The sequence below is a fragment of the Hemiscyllium ocellatum genome, chromosome 3 (genome assembly GCF_020745735.1).
Source record: "Hemiscyllium ocellatum isolate sHemOce1 chromosome 3, sHemOce1.pat.X.cur, whole genome shotgun sequence".
Taxonomy (NCBI): Eukaryota; Metazoa; Chordata; class Chondrichthyes; order Orectolobiformes; family Hemiscylliidae; genus Hemiscyllium; species Hemiscyllium ocellatum.
The window spans coordinates 33,966,642-33,980,599 of record NC_083403.1 but is presented as its reverse complement, the minus strand read 5'-3'; the positions used below and the strand labels follow the sequence as shown (position 1 = coordinate 33,980,599).

At 44.3% G+C, this 13,958-nt stretch overlaps 1 protein-coding gene across 1 annotated transcript in view; it reads right to left on the bottom strand.

Annotated features, from left to right (window-relative positions):
- Window positions 1–13,031, bottom strand: part of LOC132836977 (prolyl endopeptidase-like) — a 162,521-nt gene extending 149,490 nt beyond the window's left edge. Inside the window, exon 1 of the mRNA XM_060856581.1 lies at window positions 12,925–13,031. Within this exon, the coding sequence (XP_060712564.1) occupies window positions 12,925–12,963 (39 nt within the window). The 5' untranslated portion in view covers window positions 12,964–13,031. The remainder of the gene's footprint in view (window positions 1–12,924) is intronic.
- Window positions 13,032–13,958: the final 927 nt, after the last annotated feature.

Genomic DNA, 13,958 nt, shown 5'->3' with positions numbered 1-13,958 from the left:
CCACTGTTGGAATATTACATGCAATTCTGGTCTCCTTCCTATCAGAAAGATGCTGTGAAATTTGAAAAGGTTCAGGAAGGATTTACAATGATGTTGCCAGGGTTGCAGGATTTGAGCTAGAGGGAGAAGCTGAACAGGCTGGGGCTGTTTTGCCTGGAGTGTCGGAGGCTGAGGGGTGACCTTATAGAGGTTTACACAATTATGAGTGGCATAGACAGGGTAAATAGGCAAAGTCTTTTCCCTGGGGCCAAGGAGTCCAGAATTAGAGGGCCTAGGGGGTATAGGGTGGGAGGGGAAAGATATAAAAGAGACCTAAGGGGCAACTTTTTCATGCAGAGGGTGGTACGTGTATGGAATGAATGCCAGAGGAAGTGGTGGAGGCTGGTACAATTGCAACATTTAGGAGGCATTTGGATGGGTATATGAATAGGAAGGGTTTGGAGTGATATGGGCCAGGTGCTGGCAGGTGGGACTAGATTGGGTTGGGATATCTGGTCGGCATGGACGGGTTGGATCGAAGGGTCTGTTTCCATGCTGTACATCTCTATGACTCTAGGTATCTAAAGAAGTAATGTTTGAGAAGGCATTTCTGTATCGTATTGAATGTTCAGAATTGTAGAATAATACAGCAAAGGCAATTCAGATCATCATTCAGTGTTAAGAAGAGTAATCCAGTTACTTGCACTCGCCAGAAGCTTTATTTTTTCCCGCTCTTTCAGTATTTATCCGTTTTCCTTTTCAAGCGCACTACTGGTTGGCTCCTCTGCAGTATTTAGACAATACTTTCAAAACTGCAGCTATTCATAGCGTCAAAAATCTTTGTTTTCATGTCTCAGGTGACAACTACTTGATGAAGGAGCAGTGGTCCGAAAGATAGTGTTTCCAAATAAACCTGTTGGACTGTGGTGTTGTATGATTTTTAACTTCATACACCACAGTCCAATACCAGCATCTCCAAATCATGCATATCAAATCTGTGCTGTCTTCAACCACTGTAAGTAGTATCTCTCCAATGAAACCTTTCACATTATAAGCACCTTTATCAAATTTCACCTTAAAATTCTTTGTTCTAGAGAATAATCAATCCCAGCTACTCTTGATTGTTCAAGTAACTAATTCCTTAACTCTGAATTCAAGTAATTCTCTTTTATGCATCTTCAAAATCTTCACGCTCTGCCTAGACTGAGCTCCCAAGAAACAGACATTTTGTGGAGCTAAAATTGTGCTTTATATAATTTTGTCATAACTTCCTGGATTTTATACTTTTCCCTTTCATTTAAAGGACCCAGGATCCCATATGTTCATTAATTGCTTGTCTTGCCACTTTCAAAGAATTGCACAAAATACTTCTCTGAATGCTGCCTGATCTGCCATGCTTTTCTCGCAGCACACTCTCGACTCTGATCTCCAGTATCTGCAGTCCTTACTTTCTCCTAATAATCCAGAGAACCAAAGGAAATTTCTGAACCATGGGTTCAAAACCCACCACAGCAATTCAAAAAATTTAAAGTCAATTAATAAAATCAAGTAATGATGGCTTGGCTGGAAAACTGTGTTAGGTAAAGGTTTAGCTCATGTGTGTCCCTTAACCTTTAGGTATCCTTACCCACTATAAACTATGTGATTCCACACCCACAACAATGTGATTGACTCTAGAAATGTAAGGATTAACAAGTGAATTCTGGCCTTAGGAGTTATGCCCATCTCCCATGATAGAATAAAAACAATTCAATAAATATTAGGAAATTACAGCAAATAAGACTCTCAACTTTCAATTATTTCAGCAGAAAATCAATTGCAATATCTAGTTCCTCAACATTCCTCAACACGAAATTTGAAGCCCATGCCCCTTGGATTAAAAGCTCCATTACAGATTAACTAAGCTAATACATAAGAACTTCCTGCACAAAGGCAAAAGGTAAATGGAAATAGTTCACAAGCATAGTTTATCTATTTTTTAATTCACTTGTGATATTTACTGTGGAAAAGGAAATGGAAGATATAGACTGTAGGGAAATAGATGGTAACACCTTGCAAAATGTCCAGATTACAGAGGAGGAAGTGCTGGATGTCTTGAAATGCTTAAAGGTGGATAGATCCCCAGTACCTCATCAGGCATACCCAAATTCTGTGGGAAGCTAGAGAAGTGATTGCTGGGCCTCTTGCTGAGATATTTGTATCATCGATAGTCACAGGTGAGGTGCCGGAAGACTGGAGGTTGGCTAATGTGGTGCCACTGTTTAAGGAGAGTGGTACGGAAAAGGCAGGAAACTATAGACCAGTGAGCCTGGACATCGGTGGGGGGCAAGTTGTTGGAGGGAACCCTGAAGAACAGGATGTACATGTGTTTGGAAAGGCAAGTACTGATTAGGGACAGTCAACATGGCTTTGTGCATGGAAAATCATGTCTCACAAACTTGATTGAGTTTTTGGAAGAAGTAACAAAGAGGACTGATGAGGACAGAGCAGTAGATGTGATCTATATGGACTTCATAAGGCGTTCGACAAGGTTCCCCATGGGAGACAGGTTAGCAAGGTAGATCTCATGGAATACAGGGAGAACTAGCCATCTGGATACAGAACTGGCTCAAAGGTAGAAGACAGAGGGTGGTAGTGGAGGGTTGTTTTTTAGACTGGAGGCCTGTGATCAGTGGAGTGCCACAAGGATCGATACTGGTTCCTTTACTTTTTGTCATTTACATAAATTATTTGGATGTGAGCCTAAGAGGTACAGTTAATAAGTTTGCAGCTGACACCAAAATTGGAGGTATAGTGGACAGCGAAGAGGGTTACCTCAGATTATAACAGGATCTTGACCAGATCGGGCAATGGGCTGAGAAGTGGCAGATGGATTTTAATTCAGTTAAATGCGAGGTGCCACATTTTGGGAAAGCAAATCTTAGCAGGACTTAAACACTTAATGGTAGGGTATTAGGCAGTGTTGCTGAACAAAGAGACCTTGGAGTGCAGGCTCATATCTCCTTGAAAGTGGACACACAGGTAGATCGGATAGTGAAGGCATCATTTGGTATGCTTTCTTTTATTGGTCAGAGTACTGAGTGCAGAAGTTGGGAAGTCATGTTGCGGCTGTACAGGACATTGGTTAGGCCACTGTTGGAATATTGCATGCATTCTGGTCTTCCTAAAGCAAAGATGTTGTGACTTGGATAGGATAAATAGATGGGGTCGGGAAAGTACAGAATTAGAGGGCACAGGTTTAGGGTGAGAGGGGAATATATAAAAGAGACCTATTTTTTCACGCAGGGGGTGGTACGTGTATGGAATGAGCTGCTAGAGGAAGTGTTGGAAGCTGGTACAATTGCAACATTTAAATGGCATTTGAATGGGTATATGAATCGGAAGGGTTTGGAGGGATATGGGCTGGGTGCTGGCAGGTGGGACTAGATTGGGTTGGGATATCTGATCGGCATAGATGGGTTGGACTGAAGAGTCTGTTTCCACGCTGTTCATCTCTATGACTCTATGTAGGCTTCACTGACAGGACCTGCATGTGTTGCCAATCCCAAGCTGTTCTTGAGAAGGTAGTAGTGAGCTGCATTTCTGAACCCCTGTAGTTCATGTACTGTATATACACCACAATGCAACTGAAGATGGAATTCCAGAATTCTAACCCAGTGACACTGAAAGAATGGCAATATATTTCGAAGTCAGGATGGTGAGTGGCTTGGAGGTGAACTTGGAGATTCCCATGTATCTGCTATCCTTGTTCTTCTAATAAATGTGTCGTGGAGTTCGAAGGTGCTGACTTTGGTGTATTCCTGCAGTGCATTTTATACATAATATACACTGCTGCAGAATGTCGGTGGTGGACCCAATGAATGGTGTGAATGTGGTGCCATTCAAGTAGGCTGCTTTGACCTGGATGGTATCAAGATTCGTGGGTGTTGTTGATGCATGCATCCAGGTAAGAGGTGGATATTCCATCACACCCTTGACTTATTTGGCTTTTTGGAACAGCTTGTCATGGAGCTCACAAGGGAGCAGGCTATTTTGGACCTAGTGCTACGTAATGAACCAGACTTTATAAAAGATCTTAAAGTAAGGGAACACTTAGGAAGCAGAGATCGTAATATGGTAGAGTTCAGTCTGCAGTTTGAAAGAGAGAAGGCAAAATCGGATGTAATGGTGTTACACTTAAATAAAGGTAATTATGAGGGCATGAGAGAGGAATTGACAAAAATAGACTGGAAGCAGAGCCTTGCAGGGAAGACAGTAGAGCAAAAATGGCAGGAGTTTGTGGGTATAATTGAGGACACTGTACAGAGGTTCATCCCCAAGAAAAGAAAGATTTTCCGTGGAGGGATTGGACAGCCATGGCTGACAAAGGAAGTCAGGAAATGTATTAAAGAAAAAGAGAGATCCTATAAAGTGGCCAAGAGCAGTGGGAAATCAGAAGATTGGGAAGGCTACAAAAACAAACAGAGGATAACAAACAGAGAAATAAGGAAGGAGAGGATCAAATATGAAGGTAGGCTAGCCATTAATATTAGAAATGATAGTAAAAGTTTCTTTCAATACATAGGAAACAAATGACAGGCAAAAGTAGACATTGGGCCACTTCAAACTGATGCTGGAAGCCTAGTGATGGGAGATAAGGAAATAGCAGGACAACTTAACAAGTACTTTGCGTCAGTCTTCACAGTGGAAGATATGAGTAATATTCCAAAAATTAAAGGGAGTCAGGGGGCTGAGTTAAGTATGGTTGCCATTACAAAAGAGAAAGTGCTAGAAAAGCTAAAAGGTCTAAAAATTGATAAATCTCCTGGCCCCGATGGGATACATCCTAGAGTTCTGAGAGAGGTGGCTGAGGAAATAGCGGAGGCATTGGTTGAGATCTTTCAAAAGTCACTGGAGTCAGGGAAAGTCCCGGATGATTGGAAGATCGCTGTCGTAACCCCCTTGTTCAAGAAAGGATCAAGATAAAAGATGGAAAATTATAGGCCAATTAGCTTAAACTCGGTTGTTGGTAAAATTCTAGGATCCATCATTAAGGATGAGGTTTCTAAATTCTTGGAAGAGCATAGTCTGATTAGAACAAGTCAACATGGATTTAGTAAGGGGAGGTCGTGTCTGACAAACCTGCTGGAATTCTTTGAAGAGGTGACAAGTAGGTTAGACCAAGGAAACCCAGTAAATGTGGTCTATCTAGACTTCCAAAAAGCCTTTGATAAGGTGCCACACGGGAGGTTGCTGAGTAAGGTGAGCGCCCATGGTGCTCGAGGTGAGCTACTGGTATGGACTGAGGATTGGCTGTCTGACAAGGCAGAGAGTTGGAACAAAAGGCTCTTTTTCGGAATGGCAGCCAGTGACAAGCGGTGTCCCGCAGGGTTCACTGTTGGGGCCGCTGCTGTTCACATTATATATTAATGATCTGGATGAAGGGACTGGGGGCATTCTAGTGAAGTTTGGCGATGATACGAAGTTAGATGGACAGGCAGGTAGTACTGAGGAAGTGGGGAGGCTGCAGAAAGATCTAGACAGTTTGGGAGAGTGGTCCAGGAAATGGCTGATGGAATTCAACATGAGCAAATGCGAAGTCTTGCACTTTGGAAAAAAGAATAAAAGCGTAGACTACTTTCTAAACGGTGAGAAAATTTGTAAAGCCAAAGTGCAAGGGATCTGGGAATGCTAGTCGAGGATTCTTTAAAGGTAAACATGCAGGTTGAGTCCGTGATTAAGAAAGCGAATGCAATGTTGTCATTTATCTCAAGAGGGTTGGAATATAAAAGCACTGATGTGCTACTGAGACTTTATAAAGCTCTGGTTGGGCCCCATTTGGAGTACTGTGTCCAGTTTTGGTCCCCACACCTCAGGAAGGACATACTGGCACTGGAGCGTGTCCAGCGGAGATTCACACGGATGATCCCTGGAATGGTAGGTCTAACATACGAGGAACGGCTGAGGATCCTTGGATTGTATTCCTTGGAGTTTAGAAGATTAAGGGGAGATTTAATAGAAACTTACAAGATAATACAGGGCTTGGAAAGGGTGGACGCTAGGAAATTGTTTCAATTAGGCGAGGAGACTAGGACCCGTGGACACAGCCTTAGAATTAGAGGGGGTCAATTCAGAACAGAAATGCGGAGACATTTCTTCAGCCAGAGTGTGGTGGGCGTGTAGAATTCATTGCCGCAGAGTGCAGTGGAGGCTGGGACGCTGAATGTCTTCAAGGCAGAGATTGATAATTCCTTGTGACATCAAGAATTTAAGGGCTACAGGGAGAATGCTGGTAAGTGGAGTTGAAATGCCATCAGCCATGATTGAATGGCAGAGTGGACTCGATGGGCCAAATGGCCTTACCTCCACTCCTATGTCTTATGGTCTTATGCCTTGTAGGTGGTGGACAATCTTTGATGAGTCAGGGGTTGAGTGGCCTGTTGCAGTATTCCTCAGCTCTGATTTGTTCTTGTAGTTGCTGCATTTGTAGAGTGTGTGAAGATCAGTTTCTCATCAATCACTTCAAGCATCTTGATACTGACAGATTTAGTGATGGTAACACCATTGAATGTCAAGGGAGGCAATGAGATTGTCTCATATTGAAGATGGTTATTGCCTGGCATTTAATTAGATTACTCACAGTGTGAAAACAGGCCCTTTGGCCCAACAAGTCCACACCAACCCTTCGAAAAGCAACCCACCCAGACCCATTCCCCTACATTTACCCCTAACACTACAGGCAATTTAGCATGGCCAATTCAACTAACCTGCATATTTTTGGACTGTGGGAGGAAACCGGAGCACCTGGAGGAAACCCATGCAAATGTGGGGAGAATGTGCAAACTCCACAGAGACAGTTGCCTGAAGCAGGAATTGAACCTGGGTGTCTGGCGCTGAGGCGCAATAGTGCTAACCACTGTGCTACCGTGCTGCCCATAGAGGATGGTTACGATCCATTGACCTCTGGGTTATAAGCCTAGCATGCTCCTGCTGCGCCACTCTGCTCCCACATTTATGTGGCACAAATGTTGTTTGCCACTTTTCAGTACAAGCTTGGATATTATCCAGGTCTTGCTGCACATGGACATGCGATTCATTAACTGAGGAGTTGCAAATGGTGCTGAACATTCTTCAATTATCAGCAAATATCCCCACTTCTGAACTTATGATGGAGGGAAGGTCATTGATGAAGCAGCTGAAGATAGCTGGGCTTAGGACATTACCTTGACAAATCCTCCGGGGTGTTCTGGAGCTGAGAAGACTACCATCTTCCTGTGTACCAGGAATAACTCTAATTACCAGTTTTCCCTCTGATTTACATTCATTCTAGTTTTGCTCGGGCTCCTTTGCTCCTGGATCGAATGCAGTCTTGATGTCAAGGGCTGTTACCCTCATCTCACCTTGGAATTCAGCTCTCTTGTCGATGTTTCAACCAAGGCTGTCATGATGTCAGAAGCTGAATGGCACTAGTTGAAGCCAAACTGAGCATCACTGAGCAGGTCATTGTTGAGCAAGTGCTGCTTGATACACTTTCCATCATTTTAGTGACGATCGAGAGTAGATTAATGGAGTGGTAGTTGGCCGAAATAATTTATCCTGCTTTGCATGTACAGATCATATCTGGGCAATCTTCCATATCGTTGGGGCAGATGTCACTGTTTCAACTATATGGAAACAGCTTGGCTAGGGGTGCGTCAAATTCTTCTGTACTATTGCCAGAATGTCATCAGATCCCATTGCCTTTGCAGTATTCAGTTAGTCCAACTGTTTACATAGAAACATAGACCATAAGAATTAGGTGTAGGTGTTGGCAGTTCAACTCCTTGCGCCTGCTCCACCATTTAATATGATCATCATGGCTGAACTCCTCGTGGCCTCAACTCCACTTTCCTGTTCCCTCTTCAATCCATAAATAAAATTCTGTCTATATCCTCCTGACATTTACTCAATGTCCCAGCATCCACTACAGTCTGTGATACTAAATTCCACAGATTTATGACCCTTTTAAATAAACAATTTCTCATCTGCTTTATATTTGCTACCTGTTATCCTAAAACTGCTACCTATTATCCTCTTGTCCCAGATTGTCCCACATCAAAAACATTTGTAGTGTGAAATTGAATTGGTTGAAGAATGACACGTGTGGTGCTGGGGACCACCAGAGGAGACGAGAATGGATCATCTAGTCAGCACTTCTGGCTGAAGATTGTTGTGAATGCTCGAGGCTTATCTGGGCTCTGCCTTCAATGATAATGGGGATCTTTGTGGAGACACCTCCTCCAGCAAGTTGTTGGACTGTACATCACTACTCATGACTGGGTGTGTTGCAGGACTGCACACCTTAGATCTAATTTGTTGATGTGGCCTCGCTCGTGTCTGTCAATCACTTTGAGCTTATACTGTTGGCACACAAATAATCCTGATGTTAGCTTCAGCAGGTTGACACCTCATTTTACATATACCCAGAAGTGTTCCAGGAATGCCCTCCTCCACTCTTCACTGAACCAAGGTTGATCCCCCGTTTGAGGCTAAGATAGAATGGGGATAAGCTGGGCCGTGAAATTGCAGATTATGTTGGAATATGATTCTGCTGCTGATGGCCCACAGCACCTCACCTGTGCCCAATCTTGAATTGTTTGGTCTAATTCAATTGTGCCCATATACCACAGTAACAGTGCCATACAACACGATGTAAGATGTTACCAGCGTGAAGGCAGCACTTCATCTCCACAAGGACAGTACAGTGGTCACTGTTACTGATACTGTCTGGACAGATGCAGGAAGATTAGTGGGGATAAGGTCAGGTATGCTTTTCCCTGTCCACCTGCCACAGATGCAGTCTAGTAGCAATGTCCTTTAGGACCTGGCCAGTTTGCTTAATAGTGCTGCTTCTGAGACATTCTTAGCACTGGACATTGGAATCTCCTACCAGAGTACATTCCCTAGAGTGTTCAATGTGGAAGAGCACACAGTTATCAGCCAAAGGAGGAAGATATGTTGTAATTAGGAGGTTTCCTTGCTCATATTTAACTTGATACTGTGAGACTTCAGGATATCCGGGGTCATTGTTGAGAGCTTGCAGAGCAACTCTCTCCCGATGTAACTAATCTGTGAGCCAGCTTTCCCAATTTTGGCATTTGTCCCCATATCAGAAAGGAGGCCTTTCCAGAGTCATTAGAGCTGTTTCTGCAGTTGTCACTTCTGGTGCTTAGGTTAATGCCAGGTGTCCTCTCTGGTTTCATGACTTCGTAACGATTATTACAACTGAATGGCTTGCTAGGCCATATGCACAACTATTTCTAATGTCTTTCTGATTGTTAGTTGAAGTTAGAGCATTTTATAATTATTTTTCTGTTACATTAGTCTATTCTTTTTCCTATTTTTTATGCTCATTGCCATACTTTATTTAGAAGATATTTTATTTGCCTCTTCCACCTCTTGAGGTTTTCTTTGAATATTTTTGTTGCCTTTTATAGTTCAGTTGTTTGTTTTGTTTTAAGGAGAATTAGTATCCATTTAACTTTAACATCTATATTAGTTGTTATAAAGTCACTGCTTCTAGTCCCGCAATAAATACATGCATGCATGAAATAGATTATAGTTATTGGAGCTCATTTTATAATATGATCTAACTGGTAAAAAGAGATTTTCAAAAATAATCAGGATTCTTTCAAACATTACAGTATTTTGCTGACACTATACAATCCAGTTTTCTTTTCCTCCAGTTTGTACTAGAGTATCAACAGACATTTTTAGCTACGATAAAAAAAGCTTTTGTGCAATTTATACCTTAGAATAGCAACATTTTAAAAGATTAGTTTACAGTAAAATGCTTTGAATATTCTGAAATTGTAAATGGAATCCTAAAACTTCAAGTCATTTTCGACATATTAGTCTCCCAGTCCCGGCATTATAATATTCTTGCCAAATAATCACCCAAAATTAAAGGCATTAGATATAGTTCTTTGAGTTAAAGGGATCAAAGAGCGTAGGGTGAAACTGGGAAGATCAACCACGATCATACTAAATGGCTTTTTCCCATTCCTATTCCCCATGTTTCTAAGTCAGCTAGCAGGCTAGCTTCGAAACTGGATATATTTATCTACCTTATGTGATATCATTGATGTTGTTCCAATTTATTATCTCAATTGTTACTTCATCTCACCAAATCAAAATTTTATTGCCTTCTCAACTCAGTCGGTTCCCTTTGACTCTCTATTTCAATACAGTTGAATGATTATCAGGTAACTTCGAACTTTTAACTTCCGAACACCTTAACACCTAACTAGTCATTATTCAACACGAGCTTTGGCAGCAAGGACGAGATGGATCATCATCAAGTCCAATTCATCTTCATAAAATTTCTGTTGGAGTCATGATCAGCAAATTATGCCCATACTGCAATCGTAAGTAGAATTAAGCAATGAGCAATTCTGAGAATTTTATGTTTTTTACGGCTCAGCTAATCACACATAATTGGAATTATATCACAGCAACGTGCTGGCAGCTTGAGGAGGAGGGAAAAACTGACAAAAGAAAGATGGTTCTGTGCAACCAGAATGCGAAACACAATCCACTATGCTGAAGCATGGAAGTTCCTGGTTAGTACCATCTGCTGGTTAGAACAGTTGGTGTTTAATCCATCAAATCATGGGAAAGCCAAGCAAAGAACATATTCATAGGTTGACAAAAACATAGTAAAACAAAAATCAACTACCATTGGCAGTTCTGAAGAAGGGTTGCAAGAAAAGTATGTACTATGCCTGCTAATTGAAGGGGTTAGAACATGGAAAATAGATTATTATATAAACAAATGTGAAGTTATTTACTGTGTTGAGAAAAACAGAAAGGCAGAATATTTCTTAAATTAGGAGTGTCCGAAAAGATCTGGGTGTCCTTGTTCATGGGTCATTAAAAGCTAACAAATGAGTGTCGCAAGCAACTCAAAAGAAAATAGTATGTTGGCATGCATTTCAGAGAGAATCAGAATACAGGATAGAGATGTCTTGCTATAATTGTATACAATCTGAGTTATGTGTTGCTGGAAAAGCACAGCAGGTCAGGCAGCATCCAAGGAGCAGGAGAATCAACGCTTCGGGCATGAGCCCTTCTTCAGGAATGAGGAGAGTGTGCCAAGCAGGCTAAGATAAAAGGTAGGGCGGAGGGACTTGGGGGAGGGATCTTGGAAGTGCAATAGGTGGAAGGAGGTTAAGGTGAGGGTGATAGGCCAGAGTGGGGGCGGAGAGGTCAGAAAGAAGATTGCAGGAAGGTGGTGCTGAGTTCGAGGGTTGGGACTGAGACAAGGTGGGGGGAGGGGAATGAGGAAACTGGAGAAATCTTGAGTTCATCCCTTGTGGTTGGAGGGTTCCTAAGGCACACCTCCCACCCCCCCCTTACTTCCCTCCAAGGGAAATGCAAAACATGCACCTACACCTCCCCCCCTTACTTCCCTCCAAGGCCCCAAGGGATCCTTCCATACCTGCCACAAATTCACTTGCACCTCCACATACATCATTTACTGCATCCGCTGCACCCGATATGGCCTCCTCTATATTGGGGAGACAGGCTGCCTACTTGCGGAATGTTTCAGAGAAACACCTCTGGGACAGCCGGACCAACCAACCCAACCACCCCGTGGCTCAACATTTCAACTCCCCCTCCCACTCCACCAAGGACATGCAGGTCCTTGGACTCCTCCATCGCCAGACCATAGCAGTACAACGGCTGGAGGAAGAGCGCCTCATCTTCCGCCTAGGAACCCTCCAACCACAAGGGATGAACTCAGATTTCTCCAGTTTCCTCATTTCCCCTCCCCCTACCTTGTGTCAGTCCCAAACCTCGAACTCAGCACCACCTTCCTAACCTGCAATCTTCTTCCTGACCTCTCCGTCCCCACCCCCACTCCGGCCTATTACCCTCACCTTAACCTCCCTCCACCTATCGCACTTCCAACGCCCCTCCCTTAAGTCCCTCCTCCTCCTCCCTACCTTTTATCTTAGCCTGCTTGGCACACACTCCTCATTCCTGAAGAAGGGCTCATGCCCGAAACGTCGATTCTCCTGCTCCTTGGATGCTGCCTGACCTGCTGCGCTTTTCCAGTAACACATTTTCAGCTTTGATCTCCAGCATCTGCAGTCCTCACTTTCTCCTAGAGTCTGAGTTATTCCTGTAGTCTGGGTCTCCTAATCCACAGAAGTGCAAATGAAGGTTCATCAGATTGATTCCTTGGTTGGGATATCTGGTCGACATGGACGGGTTGGACCGAAGGCTCTGTTTCCATGCTGTATATCTCTATTACTGTTTTATGAAGACAGGTTGAGGAAACTAGGTCTGTATGCTCTAGAGCTTCAAAGAATGAGAGGTGTTCTCATTTGACACTTAAAATTCATACAGGGCATATCAGGATGGATATAGGTGGATGTTTAACCTGGTAAATTGAGTCTAGAACCAGGGAATATAATCTCAAAATAAGGGGAAAAAATGAAAACCGAGATGAAGAGGTATTTCTTCGTTCAGAGGGTTGTGAACTTTAGGAATTTTCTCTCCCGAGGTCTAGGGAAGCTCCATCGCTGAACAGCTTCCAGATAAGACTCGATAGGTTTACGTGACTCCCCTTTCCCGTGGGACCACCCCGTCTCCTCCCACCAGGATCTTACCCCATGTCTACCCAACTTGACAGGATCGTGGAGATTACTGACATTAAAAGGTAGCGCAGGAACGCAGCAACGAAAAGATGCTCAGCCGCGATCGCCCCTGCGGCACCACACAGGGCCTGTGCCTCCCCCACCGCTACGATTCCTCCCCGCCCCCATCCCAAGCAAACAAACAAACACACACGCCGTCCTCCTGTAGGTAGACACTCGCAAGTCTCCAGCCGCAAGGGTACCGGGGACGAGAAGGGACGCTGCCCACCGGAGCGGCGTCGTTAAACAGCACCACCCCCTCCCCCCGGCTGAGCCCACTCACCACCTCGAGCCGCTTGGCCTCCGGGTATTTGTGAGCCATTGTCCCGCAGCCGCCGCGTGCAGCCTTCCAGCCCAACCGCCCGGCGTTCCAAACTGCGCTCAGTGACACGTCACAGAGGGTCCCCCTCCCCCCCCCGCCCCGCGCGCTCCACCACGCCCCCACCAACCACGCGCTGCCGGAAGCAAGTGCTGCCCCACGTGGGCGGCGGCTGCAGCAGCAGCAACCTCCGGAGGAAGCGGAGCCACTCAGGCAGGGCGACCTCCATCGAGTTGTCTGTTCGCCACAGCCTGCAAACTCATCAGGTAACCGCATATGTCCCAAGTTCCTGGCTTGGCGTAGAGGTGACGGGGTTCTCCTGTTACTTGGAGAGGTTGCAAATACAGAAACAGCTCGCCCTTGTCCGTGTGGATGTGGGAGCTGGGGGCCTGTTGAAAAATTCGGGGGCCGCAGGTTTTTAAAAGAGATCGAGAAGTGTTTCTCTTTCTCCAGCTCCCAAGGGTTGTAAGCATTTGGAATTCTCCGCCTCAAGAGTTGGTGCAGATAGAAGAGTCTTCTGATCACCAAAGTCCACCAAACTTATTTGGAAATACCAGCTTTCGAGGCACTGCACCTGATGAAGAAGCAGCGCTCCAAGAGCTAGTGATTCCACATAAACATGTTGGATTATACCCTGGTGTTGTGTCATTTTTAACTTTGAACACCCCAGTCCAACACCGGCACCTCTAAATCTTGATCATCAAAGGCACAGGTGGGAATGTGGTGTCCTCAAATCAGCCATGATCTTCGTGAATGTTGGAAATAGGGCTGGAGTGACCTCCTCCTCGTCTCTCCCCACCTTACCCCCTCCTCTCTCTGTCCCCCTCCCCATCACCTCACCCACCGCCTCGTCACAACTATCTCCTGCAACTTTTGCAATTGCAAAATCTGCATCCACACCTCCCCTGTCAGCTCCATCCAAGGCCCCAAAAGTACCATTCACATCCATCAGCATTTTGCCTGCATCTCTACACTTGCAATTTATTATATCCATTGCT